The sequence below is a fragment of the Borostomias antarcticus genome (genome assembly GCF_949987555.1).
Source record: "Borostomias antarcticus genome assembly, chromosome: 7".
NCBI classification, from domain to species: Eukaryota; Metazoa; Chordata; class Actinopteri; order Stomiiformes; family Stomiidae; genus Borostomias; species Borostomias antarcticus.
The window spans coordinates 27,251,105-27,266,404 of NC_140240.1; the positions used below are offsets into that span (position 1 = coordinate 27,251,105).

Below are 15,300 nucleotides of genomic sequence, written 5' to 3' on the forward strand. Positions count from 1 at the left end.
TATTTCACGGTGGCCTTAGTGGCTATTTGTCATTAATGGCCGACCGACGAGCTATCTCAGCCCCAGTGAATTAGCCTGCTCTGTGCATAATTTCTCCATTACATTATGTCTCACATAATGAAACAGCGTTTATTATTGTTATTGTTTTCTGGTTATTTTTGTGGCTGCATTCTTTGGTCGGCATGTGAAAAATGAAGTGGCCTTGGCTTGTTGTTGCTCAGGGGTCCGCTTCATTGGAGTCATTAACTTGCCATCACCAGCGCGAATATAAACAGCAATAGAAAGCCCATTTACGAACAAATAAACAGACCGCTCTTTTTTTATAGTTCCGCTAGATGGTTGTTAGGAGAAGAAAGTGGGGTTGTTTATTTTCTTCTCTCCGCGCTTGTCAGATAGACCATAACTTAGCCGCCATTCCTCGGCTCAAGCTCATCTTATTGAGACTGAAATGTCTCGTTGTTTTGTTTAGTTTTTTCTTCGCTATCGGCAGGCAGGCCTTCAGCGGGACTTAATACGTTTGCTGTGAGTTTACGTAAACCTACGGGGTTTTGAGAGCGCGGCCTTCGCTAATCCTCACTCAGCGGACCCTCGGGTGAGTTTGTTTACACTACGAGGCGTGGAAGAGGAGAGGAAAAAAAAAAACGTACGAAAAAATGAGCGACGCCTTACCGCCATTGCCTCGTGCATCATCGCGTCTCCACGCGCGCCAAGCGAAGTTCCGGTAACGACCGGGGTTTTGTTTGTTTTCCTTGGCAACCCGGCGCTCCCCTCCACTTATTCACACCAGAGCCAATTGGTAACAGTTGCTACTACGATGGGGGCGAGTAGTTGTCGAGTGGAGATCTCAACCCCCCCCCCCCCACCACACACACAGTCTCAGCCTCGCGAGGAATCCCCTGGAGCAGCTCGCCCCAGAGAGTCCGTTTGCGTTCGAATGGGTGGCCCCGGACATTCGGTTTGTGTTTGTATGACCGAGGGAAAACAAGCGTTTTGCTCTCTCGCCTGCTCTGGGAAAGCGTCCTAGAACAACACACATGAGTTAATATGGCACTTCCTGTCCCAGCGGCAGGGTGTCGCTGTTTAGAACGCTCCCCCCCCCCCCCCCTCCTCCCTCCGCAACCACAACAGCCCCGGCGACCATGAGTCAGCAACATAGAAGTCAGGCGAAGGGATACTGGGAGTCGGGGTTGGCTGAAAAATGTCCCTCTCACGCTGTCTGGCCTCGCTACACACTCATTGGTTTATGCTGTATGTGGCGTGTGTGAGGCTACACGAATCACATGAACTGTTTTGACACTAGCGGCCAAGCCTGCGGAGCGGGGCCCAGCGCTGCTCTCCGCAGGACGCCGCCGTGTTTTGACAGCGGAGGCCGGGGGGCGAGGAGCAGAGATGTCTCGGCGCTCCGCGGCTCCGGGTCCGACACCACATCCTGGAAGGGTGAGACGGGAAAGAGGAGCCCCGCCAGGGTGCGGTGACAGATCCCAGCGACACCTCGCGCAAACACACCGCACACACACGCGACCGCACACACACACGTGACCGCACACACACACAGGCTTTTTTAAATTATTTTTTTTGCTCGTGCAGTGTTGGACCTGGATGCGTCGCGGTGCGTTCCTGACGGATCTCTGTAATGTCGTCTTCCGAGGGTTATAGGCGCCGTTAGACGCTACTGAAGGCCCTCGGGTGAGGAAACGAAGACGACGTCGGTGATTGTCGGAACCGGACCGAACTGCTCCTCGCGCTCGAGTAGGCCTACCTGTATCCCTCGCCGGGAAGCGTAGCCTCGGTCTCCAGAAGGATTGGCTGATGGCCCTGGACTCGCGGTGTTAGTCAGGGAATGCGCGCTATTCCCTGTGCACAGAGGAAGTGCCTCAGTCCAAACCAGATGACGTAGAGGGGGTCCGAAATCACCCCTGTTAAGTAGTTAGCCTGTCCGACAGGGAGCTGGCGGCGAAAGAAAGGCAATCAGAGCCGTTGTTTAGAGAAAGCGTGTAATTGCGCTGGACGGGAGATGGGACGTTTAGATGGCGCTGTCGTCAGGGGAGCGAGAAAGTCGGGGAGAGAGGGGGTGATGTCATAGGCGAGCAACATCTGTGTCCTATTGGCGTCTTCCAGAGCCGGTCACGTTTCCCTTCGGGAGCACGTGGCGCGAGGGGGAGAATCGGAGTCGCCCTCGGTGGTGTAGAGCGAGGGCGCAACGCGTCGGGCGTTGTTGACGTCACGCGAGGGCATGCTATCGCTCACTGGCAGGCCCGGACGTTTTTTTTTTTTCTCTCCGGCTACAGTAGCCTTTTGAACTGGGTAGAAGTGTCGTGGACTTTAGTAGAACCCTTACGCACTCGACTGAAGCTGCCTCTAGTCTACCATTTAATGCGGAGTCCATTATTATTGAATCCTCCTCTAAGTCAGGACCGTAAACCAAAAACAAACTGAAGACAATGCTTCCTTCAGTGTGTTCTTTTTCCATTGCAGTTATAAAACAGGAGAGCAAGGTGTCATCATGAGGTTGTACCCATAACAGAGAGAAAGAAATAATGATCGTGTTTATTTTGATATTTTGGGAGGTAAATATCTTCTTTTTTTTCCAGGGTCATGAGTTTGGAGATGATGAGATCTCGTCAGCTCTTGGCTGGGGTACAGCCAGACTCAAGTTTTTAATTGTGGTTCTCTCTAAACAAAAAAAGACCACAATGGAAATATCCACAGAGAGCTTCTTAAATTAATTGCCCCCTTTGCATTCTCTTGGGGATTGCTACGGTAATTATGAGGGTGGTGGTTGAGTCTCTCCTGCATGCTTATTAGGATGCTGATAGATTAATTCCTCATCTTTGGCGAGAGGAGCACTCTGAAGCCTCTTTAATTGTGACGGTTGAAAGTTTTGTTTGTGGTTTGGACAGTGCCTGCACCGATTTGTATTAACTTCTCACTCAGTTGAATGCTTTTCATCAACTCTGATTAGAGTTTTTGTTTTACCTCTTTAGATTGTTGTTCTGTGAAGTTAGGGCTTTCTTCTTTTTTTCTTTTTTTTACCATGAGGAGACGTGGGTTGGAAAATAAATTCTGAAGACTTCTCAGTGCGGTGTGCTGAAAACTCAAGTAGCCTAAACTTCATGTATAGCACGAACTCCAGTGAGTGTGCTTGTCGTCAGTTCCCTGGGTGTCTTAGCAATGTCTTTCATTGACAGCGACAGTGAACGCAGCCTTTAGCCCACATTTGAGCTTTTAGTGGACAAACGTCATGTCCCTCCCTGGTCCAAGTGTAGAAAGATGGCTTCCTCCGCGTCCCAATGTGAGGTAGTCATGAGGCTGTCATTGTCTGCCCCGTCACATCCAGCACAGTACACGGCAACTGCAGGCAGGATGAATGAGATCACTACGCGCGCGCTCGCGTACTGTGTGTGTGTGTGTGCCCCTGTGTGTGTTTGAGCCTGTGCTCTCTCCCACACTGTGGGTTTGGAGGTTTATCCAGCGTAATAGCATTTAAAATAAACAACCTTTGCTTGGAACAGACCCTGCATTGTGGTGTGGTTGATAGGCCCGGGCCGAACCAGCGAGAGCAGCTGTCACATATCGAAAGCAACCGTTACGTTAGGAAATTGAGAATTAGGTCCCTGGAAGCGCGGCGTGTTAAGGAGGAAAAGGGAGCACACTTACTTTTTGCCAGACAGTATATTCTACTACGGTGGAATATTTGAATAGGATTTCCTAATTTAATGGTTTTGATCTGACCGGCTGGTTTACTATCAGAGGGCTTGATTTTGAGTAGGAACAGTATTTGAATCAAACGTGTTAACACTGGGCTCAGTCAGGGCTATTCTGAGAAACTATGCGTCTGGCACGGTTACCAGGGAGGCCTAATCCAAACTCTGGCTGGCGACTTGGAGGAATCTTCTCCTTTTCTCACTCTCCTCATTGCTCGTAAATTGTTGCCTGATGCTAAGATGATGTGGATGTCCCGGGAGACGCTGTAGCCTACATATGGCCCCCTCCTCTCCCCTACGCACTTTCGCTCCGAATCAAAACGAACCACCTAGTCTCAAATTATCCTCCACTTTAATTACCGCAGCCCAAAGCAGGCTCTCTTGACAACTGTTGCTGCTTGGTGAGAAAGTATGTTTTCCTCAAGTGCAAACGGGATCCAGTGAGAATGCCGCGCTGCTGCCCAGTTGCTGTTGAACAATGGTGCAAATTATATTCTGTTGAAGTGACTTTTGAACACTGTAGACTGCACACGCTCAGAACATCAGCAATAAATGTAACTTCCTGGATAGAGAAAAGAGTTGCTTGTTTGAGTTGGCAGTCAAGGGGGACTAGCAGATGAGTGCTTCCTGTCCCTGTAAAACATCCAATTTATCAATGGTTGATATTTGAATAGACTCTCTGTCAGCGTGGGCTTCGTTTCTCTTGAATCTTAGCCTAGGTTTCTTCACTGTTTTTCACTCCACCTCATTGGACAAGGTCAAGGCTTCTTTATAAGTACTCAAGGGTAAATTTGTTGTGCAGATTAGAGATTCAGCAAAGTTAAAAAACGACATCACAGCAATACATATTCATAAAACATCAAAACAAATGCTTTAAAACAAATGTCATTATAGTATCAAAAATAGTCTTAAAATACAAGAACTCCTAAGAGGGTCATGACTACACAGACACACACACTCACACACTCCCTCTCAAAGGCTTAAAGGGGTAGTGTGCTATTTTGGACATTAAGCCCTTTATGTGGTCTGTCTACCATGAACCTGAAACAGAGACGATAGTTTCACTGATCATTCCAATGTTGAGCTAGCTGACGTTTTTCTGCAGGCTCTCACTGGGCTATAATGGAAGTCAATGGGGAATATGTAAATGCGTTGAAAAACTATGATAAAATGTGCTTTTCCGAGATTGGAAGCACAGGGTGTAATCTTACTGGTCTCAATATGCTCTCCTGTGAAATGTATCGCAATCTGAATATTTTTACATGTCTGGCATGACTTGGACATAAGCATTCCCTTGGTGCCTGTTTTCACTGCTCTCATGGAGGACTATGTGCAAGTCATGTCAAACACCTAACAATATCCGGATTGCGATAAGTTTCACAGAAGAGAATATTAAGACTGGTAAGATTACACCCTGTGCTTCCTATCTCAGAAAAGCACATTTATCATAGTTTTTCAACACATTTACATATACCCCATTGACTTCCATTGTAGCCCAACTAAACTGCAGCTAGTTCAAAACTGGAACGATCAGTGATATTATGGTCTCTATGTTTCAGGTTCATGGTAGAAAGAACACAAATGGGACTAAATGTCCAAAACAGCACACTACTACCCCACGAAGTGCATCATCTTGTGCTAGCTTTGTTCAGTAGTGCAACGGCTGCAGGTATGCAAAAGTATTTCTGCATCATTTGGTTCTCCACCTAGGGGCCACAAAGCAAGGGCCGGAGTGAAGGAGCAGGGATTCTCTATGCACAGGGCTGCATTGTTGCAGGCGCTCAGGTTTTTTTCCACTCTGGAAGGTTGCTGGATAAGACCAATCATCAAGGCTGGGGAGAGAGAGAGAAAATCAGAGCAAGCCACACAGCTAGATCTACAGCCACACGCACACTAAAGACGAAACGGACAATTTGAATTCTATTTCGCAATAAAAGTCCTGATGTAGAACCAGAGTAATGAGCCATGCTATTTTGACTGTTTTTCGCTCATACATCTCCTCGCGATATTTATTCATGCTTGTGTGTCACTTCTGGCGATCTGGTTAACTGCAAATCGAGAAGCCTTGTGCTACACGCAAGTGGGGGGAAAAAGGGTTTTTGAGGGCTCTCCACACAGAAGTGTAGAGCTGTAATGCCTGGAGTATCTCACCTCTTGGCCTTTGCTGTACGGCAGTGGCCTGACCGGTGGTCTCCGGGGCTCCGCCATCTGCCAGGGTTGCCATGGCAACGCGGCGGTGGCGGCAGCCCACGGTTACAAATCACGCGGGCTTCCAGCTGGACGGCCTTCAAGTGAGGAACTCCTACCGAAGGACCCCGGCGTCTGGGCCAGGGAGACCACAAACGCACATGGAGGCTCCTGATTGAATCCAGAATCGATTCAGGAAGTGGTAAAAAGATTTGAAAGGGAGAGGAGTGCTTTCACACACACACCCCCCTCCTCCTCAAGTCCTTCTCACTCACTTGTGTCTTTTGTCAGACGCGGCCTTTGAGGCTGTCGACAGCTCTGACGTCATTTCCTTTGAAAGTCTTTTGCCTTTCTGTTAAATGGCTGGTTTTATTATCGAGGCAATTCCATTACTGAGCACAAAACGTAACTGTTCAGAGGTAGTAAATCCTAAAAGAGGATCTGTTTTTTGAATTGTTTTTTAAGATGCTAGCTAATACAGAACCATGCCAATTAACTTGTCCTTTTTTCCCCCTTCCTCCCTTCCTCTCTCTCTTTCTCTCTCTCTCTCTCTCTCTCTCTCTCTCTCTCTCTCCCTCTCTCGCCCGTCCCAGAAATCATTGACGACGTCGCGCACCTGGTGGACAAGACCGACTCCAGGATCAAGAACGAGACGCGGCGGGTGAAGCTGGTGGAGACCAAGTCGGCGTCCTGCGGTGAGCCCCCCCCCTCCGCCGCCCCCCCTCCCCCCCCAACCGAGCTCTGCTCCGCGGGGGGCCACGGTGGTGCACGCAAGGCCGTCGTGTTCCTTAGAACCCTGGTCCCCCCCCCCCCCAGATTTACGAGCGGCGGGGCCCGCCTCGCCCCCCTCCGCAGGTCCCCACGGACGGCCACTACTGCCGCAGAGAGACGGGCCGTTTAGAAAGTAATGGCAAAGCCAGATCCGGGCTCTGAAAGCACTCAACGTCGTAGCAGAGTCTCGGCGTAACTCTCCTATGTGCCTGTCGGCCATTTCGGCTCTGGGGTCCGCCAGGTTACCGGAACCCCCTGAATTAATATCCAGGTTATTGTGGAAACGGATCCCGCCGAGGCGCCACGATAAGCCTTAGCGAAAAGCCTCACTTGGCAACTTCGGTTCCCTGGAGGAATTGTCTGTCGCCCTGCGCCGAATGGGTCTCCGTCGCCGGCCGAGAAGCGATCTGATTAGCGTGATCGATGAAGGCCCGGGGTGATGGCGAGTAGCGTCGGGGGAGGGGAAGGGTGCCAGCTGCCCCATTTGTCATTCAGCCATCCGGGGCTATTACTCCTGCCCTCGCCATGGTCGGACTGAATGCTGCTTAATGGAGCAGAAACAATGACATTGACGGAGACAAGCACATTTGGCACTGGGAGCTCCTCAAAAGTCAATAGCCGGGGAGGACCGGCTCTGTCTGTCACGCCTACTACATGGACCCCCGGCCCCCCTTTCGAAAGCGGTCCCACACTAAGGGTTCTTTCTCCGCTCTCTCTCTCTCTCTCTCTCTCTTTCTTTCTCTCTCTCTCTCTCTCTCTCTGTCTCTTCGGTGCTTTCGGAGACCGTGTGAATACCGGGCCGAAGGAGCCCGAGACCGGCGCCGAGGGCTCAGAGTCGGGGGGGGGGGGGGGGGGGTTGCTCTCTCCGTTGACGCCCGGCGCCCTTGACGGGAGTTTCCAAACCCGAGGGAGGGGGGGGGCGTGCGAATTCAGACTCCTCCCTCGCCATCACCTACACCCACCCTTAGTTTGTTTAACGGTTTGGTCTTTACAAAAGGCCCTCTCTCTCTCCTCTCTCCTTCTCTCTCTCTCTCTCTCTCTCTCTCTCTCTCTCTCTCTCTCAATGGCCACCCTGATGGGAAAAGAGTGGTTCCAGCGAAGGGGAGTTTGCTAGCTAGCAACGCTGAGAGACTGGAATGAGGGAGTGGGGTTCTTGGAGGGGGCCCGGCGGTGTTTGCCTAGTAAACGCCAGGCGGCGGCGTCCCGGAGATGGCCGCATTGTTGCGCCGGAGGGGAACCGTGGTGACGTGCGGCTGGGTGGGGGGGGGGGGGGGGGGGGGTTTGAGGCAGGCATGGACGACGCAGAGAAGGTCAGCTAATAGAGGGCCCGATTCCGTTTCAAAGCCCCCGTCCCCATGGCGCCCGGTTAAGGGTTTGTTTGCAGATCCCAGCGCCCAGAGTCACGGCACACATTGTGTTTGACCCAGGACTCTCTCTCTCTCTCTCTCTCCCATTCTCCCCGTCTTCTCTCGCCTTCTCTCTTTTTCTCCTTTCCTCCTCCCCCCTTCTGTTCCGATGCCCTAACGGTATTCGTCTATTCAGTGTGTGTGTGTGTGTGTGTGTGTGTGTGTGAGAGAGGGAGAGAGATTTTGAAGTGTATGGAAAATTCCCCCAGACTGTCTTCTCTCCTACCAACACCCTGTTTTCTCTTTCCCCCTCCATACCCCCCTCCCCCCCCCCCTCACTCCCACACCCCCCCACCCCCCCTTCACCCTTCATAGTTTGACACTCGTCTTTGTGTCAAGTGCCGAGAAAGAATTGAAAATAGAACATGCCACAAATCTTTCGTGTGTGTGTGTGTGTGTGATGGGGGGGGTCTCGTTCCTACGGCGTGTGTTTACGATTCCAGAGCTCTGAGGGGCTTTATTTGTTTTAGAAACCGCCGCTCAGCCGAATCCGGGGATGGTTGTTATGTCTTTGTCGGCTCGTCGTATAGGTCGGAATGACGGTCTGTGACATGGACGGGCATACTCCACATAGCTGTCGCTAACCGCCTTATTGCGGTGGAGCAGTTCTACAATACAAAGGCTGAGGGCAGAGTCCCTAGCTCGGGTGAGGAAAATGTTGAATGTGCAAAGAGCTAGAGTAACGTACATGTCTGTTTGGGGTCCGGCTAAGGATGACTTCACATCATTTTAGGAAATTCATTTGTTTTCTTTTACACAACGGATCGAACATGAGGAATTTGTGCTGCCGGAGCTTTTGCGAAAAAGCAACTTAGTGTGACAACGAAGGTAGGGAGGAAACTAGCAGCCTACGCCTGCCTTGATGTTTTGTTGGCACGTTGAAAGGCGGACGAGCGCGGGCTTAGCCCTGCTAGGGGTCGCCTCCTCTGTAGAGAAGACGAACCCACATACCGCCGTGCCGTGGCATGGCGACCGCAGCCGACCGCGCCTGCCGAAACATCCTCCGTCCTGTCGAAACACAGAGGACGCTGGCCGAGTACAGTACAGCTAGAGACCGCACTTAAACCGTCAAGCCCGAAGAAGAATGATATTGATATTGATATTATCGTGATATTGAACGATATTTGAAAGTGAAAAATCCTTCGGCGTGTTGTCATTCAAATTAGCCACATGAGCTGCTTTTTTAATTGTTTGTGAGGTAACGTCCTTGGGTAGCATTGAAGCTAACTTGGCCCCCCTGGCCAAAATCAGAAAGTGCAGGCTGTCAATAAAAGCAAGTAAGCCCCATTCACAGAGTCACTTCCCCTCACTGAGTAGGACCTTTAAGTGGGAGGGGTGAGGGGTGTTGGGTTTTTGAGGGGGCAGTTGGGATTAGAGCAGCAGATTACCCCTCAGTACCAAAGGAGCCCTAGGCGGGTGGTGTGAGTTTCCCAGGGCTTAAGAGTCTCATCAGGCATCTTCAGGGGCAGCCCCTCTCAACTCGGCTAATCCTCCGGGCCTGAAGAGGACCCACTACTGCAGGCCCCAGAATCCTGCAGGTGGCTCGCATCTCAAGTGGGCCTGAATTGTTTGGGCTTTGTAGCAGGGGGACGTGGTGGGGGAGGGTGGAGCCCGGAATAGTCTTCGACACTGCTGAGGAGAGAATAATTCACTTAATTGCGCTGAGTTGCTGTAAAGCAGTAGCCGAACACCCTAATTTTGGTCTTTACTAAAAGCCCTTTTATCTTGTCTAAATTGTACGTTGTTGCAGTCTTCTCTATGCCTTGCCTCGGTGCAGACAGGAACACCGAAGAACTACGAGTTGTGTTTATCCTCATGTCAAGAGGTTGCACGCCACATATGGTGTCGAACCCGTGACCTAGTGAAGTAGCGGACCCTGAGGTTGTCACGTTTACAAACGCTTACCTCACATTTATTACTTGTTTTTGGCTGGCAGCAGTGGAATATAGGAGGGTTATAAAGCCATATAACAGTTGGAACAGCACCTCTTTCCGCGGCTTATCTTCCAGACGCTGTAAACATCTGTGACTTACTTGTTTGAGCTCCTGGAAAATGTTGGGAGAGGTCGTCCGTAACTTTCTTTAAGATCGTCATTCACTAGCATTGCAGAGAGGCTGGTTCAAGCTGTCCACTCTGTGGGAGAGAGCCAGCAATTAGCCAAATGATGACCGTCACGCTAACCACGTTAGCATGAAACTTGACCTCTTCTCTCAGGTCATCCATGTCCTTTGTGGTCAAAAAAGGGCCATGGAGCATAGTCAAGGGACAACGGGGCGCGGGTGGGGGGGAGGGGGTGTTGAAGCCCCCCCAACATACATTCACCAAAGTCTCACTCCCTTTTTCACATCAATTGTGATTTGTCTTACGGACGTGTCAGGAACGCTACAAAGGCTGCGCCCCCGACTGCCCTCTAAATCTCCTGGGTGGTCAGTTTGTCCGCTGACAACCAAGGTCCTCTGTGTCTCTCTGGCCCCGCAAACACGATTACCGTCATTACTCTTCCGAGACCGGGTCAGGAGTGACTTATTGAGTTACTTGGCGGGACGGTGACAGTCCGGAGGGGGCGGGGCAGGGCTAGCGAGGGTTATGGTCTAGGTGTGTTTGATAGGTCCGATGTATCAGGCACCTCCTCCAGCCAGTGTTGCCATTGTTCAATAAGTTTCCCAAAACACTAACTGATCTGGAACCAGTTGTAGTAGTAGTTTATCACTAGCTTTGTTGATCCGCCGTGGTCGAGCAGAATCTACAGTTAAGCCTATAATCGATAAGTCGCATGTTTCCAAGTCCCTCACATGGGTTAAAAGAAAGAAAACGCACACCTAACTTGATGAGGTCCTGACCCAAGGACACTAATGTCACATTTAAAAAGGGAGGGTTGCACACTCCATCGCTCCAGTGCAACTGTACTTTATTTACTTTATAACGTTTCAGCAGCTAGCCACCTTCCTCAGGGCTTTCACAGAAGCGCTCTGCACCTGAAGTCTTTTAAAAGCCCAGATTCAATCAGGTGATGTGTTGCTCCTGTGGCAGTCAATAACAATTATCATAGAGTCAATCAGATCAGCACAATTAAACAACAGTCAGGACAATAGAGAAATCTAATTACAAAAATAGTATCAGAATGTACAATTTTAGTAGGCTACATATCAAAATATATTAGTCTTATCCTAAATATTGCACAACTTTTAATTGCATATTCAATTAAGGATCACACTCACAAGAGCTGTGTGAGTGTGATCCTTAATTGAATATGTAATTAAAAGTTGTGCAATATATAGGATTTAGGAGTGTGTGTGTCTGCGTGTGTGTATTTGCTTTGCCGTGAGGTGTTTATAGATCCATCATGTGGAATGCTAGTAAGAATGTTCCCGTCTGACGTTTATATTATTGCGCTCAGCTCACATGTGTAAGTTATCAACAGGAGAGGGTTGGTCTAGCAGGGCTCGGGAACCCTTATGACAGCCAGAGACATTTTTTCCACATTCGAGATGGAAACGCGCACCTCAGGAGGAGCCGCTATGGAGGAAAACGACTTTGAAATATGAAAAACACCGCGTGGTGAACGTAGTCTCTCAACGTTGCTCTTACTGTGAGAGAATTTCTCGCCGCAGATCAAACGTAGCGGGAACCCGGCCGTGTCGGCTGTGACTGCGTGAGACTCGGTCCGTCCTTTTGAAATATCGCCACTTTTCTCTTTCCTGCGGCCATTTTATTCCCGTACCACTTGTTTTTCTAACTCTCACTCTGATTTTCTGATTTGCTCCCGAGCGTTCCGCGGCGCTCGCGTCGGGGGCGGGCCGATATTTGGCCGCGTCCCAAACGAAAGCCAGACTTCATTTGGGTTGGTTTTGCGCAGGGGCTGACGACGAGTAGCCGAGGAGAGCGGTGTGTCTGCGGCGCCGCGGGTTTCCGACCCCTGCCCCGAGAGATCGCTCCTCTCGGACTGAAATGTTTTTGGCACCGTCGGCGTGGCTACGGCTGTCAGAGGATGAAACCCTAGAGGCCGGGGAGAGAGAGAGAGAGAGAGAGAGAGGGAGAGAGAGAGAGGAGAGAGAGAGAGAGAGGTGAACCGGCCGCCGCCACATCCTCCCCTCAATGGGCACAGGACCCACCTGACGTTTTAGAGGAAAGAAACGCCCCAACAATTAGTTCTATATAGTCATACAGTACCTCTCTCTCTCTTTCTCACTCTCTCTTCCTCTCTCTCTCTCTCTCTCTCTCTCTCTCTACGTACCCTCTTGTCAATTAGCCCTCAGAAGGGAATGTGTGTGGAGACAGCCAAAGTATGAGAGAAATGCGAACCAGAAGTGAATGGGGGGGTTAAACCAACCAGAAGTGATGGTGGAGGGAGTGGGGGGGGGGGTTAAACCAACCAGAAGTGAAGGGGGGTTTGGGTGGGCGGTCGGGGGGGTGGTTTAAACCAGCCACATGCTGATTAACAACGGAGCGGTTGAGTCAGCGAGGGGGGGGTGGGGGCTGTCGACAGCCATCAGATGTCCGAAGACGCGGTTGTTTGAAATCCCCCCCCTCTCGTGCCATTCACGTAGAGATGGAGGGAGAGACAGGGGAAAATGGAAGGTAAACACGCCCTGGGAGAAAGTTTTCCATATCTAACGTGCATGCGTGTGTGTGCATGTGTGTGTGGGTACATGTGTGCGTATGGCACGAGTTGGCTCATGCCACACACACACACGGGGGGCGGAGGGGGGGGACCACCATGCTACGTAGCGCACCACAAGACCACCTCGTCGGAGAGGAATTTGATGTTTATGACGTAAGTGACGCAAGTGACATGTGGCGCCCCCAGCCTTTCTACCCTCAACACCTCCGAAGAATTACAGGATTCAAACCAGCTGGAGCTGACCGCTCCTCACCGGTCACACCGGCCTCTGGACCAGGACGAATAAAATCACAATTCTAAGAAACATTACACATTACCACGGATTCTCCATACAACCTATAGCTGATATTACCTCATGCATTCGGCGTTTTATTTGTTCGGTTCCTAGAATAGGATTTCCATGTGTGATGTGTGACGTGTGTGTGTTTGTAATGTGGCCAGGCCTCTCGGGTGGGGCGGTGTGTTTGATGAAGTGCGAGCTGGTCCTTTGTCGGTTGCTCCATCGCCGCTGCATCGGCGAAAAACATTGATTACCGTCGCGCGCCGAATCAGAAACACATGCCTATCGCAGCGTGAGATCTGTGTCAATAAAGCTTTCGTGCCATTTAAATTGCATTAAGTCATCGTGGGGGGAAATTGAAAATGCGATGTGAGGGCGTAGCTTTAGTGAAAAGTGTGTGTGTGTGTGTGTGTGTGAGTGAGACAAGGGGAGGGGGGGGGGGGGTGTCTTAAGTGTGATTCTTTTTCCACCATCTCTGTACTCTGCGTCTACCTCCTTGAACTGTGTGGATAGAATGAGCCTGTGTTGAAATACAGTGATTATTGTTGAATCATTTCCCCTTCCTGCTCTTTAATAAATGAATACATTGATACAGTCCAAGGTGATTGGGACTCTTTCTGACCGCTCTCTCTCTCTCTCAGGGATGCTGGTGGTCATCGTGCTCCTGCTCATCGCCATCATAGTGATCGCCGTGTGGCCCACCAGCTAGTGGTCCAACTGGCCCCGCCGGTGCCCCCCGGCCCGCCTGGCCCATGAAGGGGTTTGAGGTGGTCTTGATTTTTTTCGCCGTAATGACGGCGACTCGCTGTCGGACGACCACTGAGACTGTGGCGGGACGAACTATGGACAGGTCTGGCCCTCGCACAGCGGTGCACACACATACTGTACACACACACACACACACACACACACCTCATTCACCTCTCATTTCCTTCTACATCCCCCTTCGCCCGCTGGATGAAGCCAGTGGTAAGTGTACCTAGCCAAGCCAGCAGAGCCAGGCCCTGAAGTTTTTGAGGGAGCACCAGAAACACTGTTTTCTTAAAGGGGCGGTGGGTGGGTGGGTGGGTAGAGGGCAGTGTGGCCCGAAGGTAGGGGTAGTCCTGTGGGGGGGGGGGACCTTTCCTTTAATAATCCTGTCCGGCATCTGAGGGTCCGGGTCGCCGGTTCCACTAGCTTAGCAATACTCACCCCCATATTCTGCCTCCTACTAGCTGTGATGTTAATGTTATGATTTGTCTTGGGGATTTTATAATGTTTATAGAAATAACGCCGGCCAAATCAAATAACACGAACCTCGACACTAACCACGGCTGTTTTCTCTCCCTGTAAATCAAATGAGCTTAATGGAATGTTGTAATTTCTAATAAATGACTCCTACTGTTACTAGACCCTGGACTGTCGTCTGCATTTGTTCTGAGGACTCCAACGCGGGAGGGGTGTGCTAACGTGACGTGATTACCCATAAGGCCCGGGACTTGAGCGAACCTGCCCTAACTAGGGTGCCGCACGCTCAGCCCTCATCTCCGGCTCTGCGTACTCTGTTCTACTGTACGTATGACAATATCGGGCCCCACTATTGACAAGCTAAGGGCTTGTTTTACTGTAGAACAGAGGAGCTGTGCGAGAGATCCGAGCCTGGTGGTCTGAAGCTATTAGACCCACATCACCTACATGCCGCTGGCCCTTTGCTGTTAGTCATATAATATGGTGTTGTTGATGGAAGTGCGTGTGTAACAGCCAAGACTCTGGAGTCGGGGAGCCTGGGCCGACACTACTCACTGGCATGGCAACGGATTCAAGAGACTGAAGGAAAAAGAGGCACTTTTTGACTTTACAAGAGTTTATTTCAACTGAATTCTGGATTTAGTTCTACCAGGTTGGTGTTCAGTAGTTAAACGTTTCCTTCTTTTTTTTTATCACAACCATCTAAACGACCACAAACAAGTAAAAAAAAAAAAAAAAAGGCAAGAAAGACATAATAAAATCCACAATGTCTCGTGTCATTAAATATATTCATATATAATAACTGTAATATATTAGTACGCATCGTAAAACAACATTGCAAAAGATCCTTGCAATGGCCACAGCTAAACAACATTTACAATTCATAGTATGAACAAAAGCAACGATTTGACAGGTCGTATGCAGATAACATTTGATCGGTTGTCAACCCAGTGCTCAGAAAACAGATCTAAAATTTACATCACGGGGGCCAAAGAGAAAATTGAGGTTTGATTATATACTTGGTGCCAAACAGAGATACATTTACATGTGATGTGTTGCACGTATGGATATAACAGTGAAAGGCAGTAACATGTCAATATATGT

At 50.1% G+C, this 15,300-nt stretch overlaps 1 protein-coding gene across 1 annotated transcript in view; it reads left to right on the forward strand.

Annotated features, from left to right (window-relative positions):
* stx8 (syntaxin 8) overlaps nucleotides 1-13,995 on the forward strand; it is a 36,143-nt gene extending 22,148 nt beyond the window's left edge. Inside the window, exons 7-8 of the mRNA XM_084441500.1 lie at nucleotides 6,485-6,586; nucleotides 13,611-13,995. Of these exons, the coding sequence (XP_084297626.1) occupies nucleotides 6,485-6,586; nucleotides 13,611-13,678 (170 nt within the window). The 3' untranslated portion in view covers nucleotides 13,679-13,995. The remainder of the gene's footprint in view (nucleotides 1-6,484; nucleotides 6,587-13,610) is intronic.
* The last annotated feature ends 1,305 nt before the right edge of the window (nucleotides 13,996-15,300 follow it).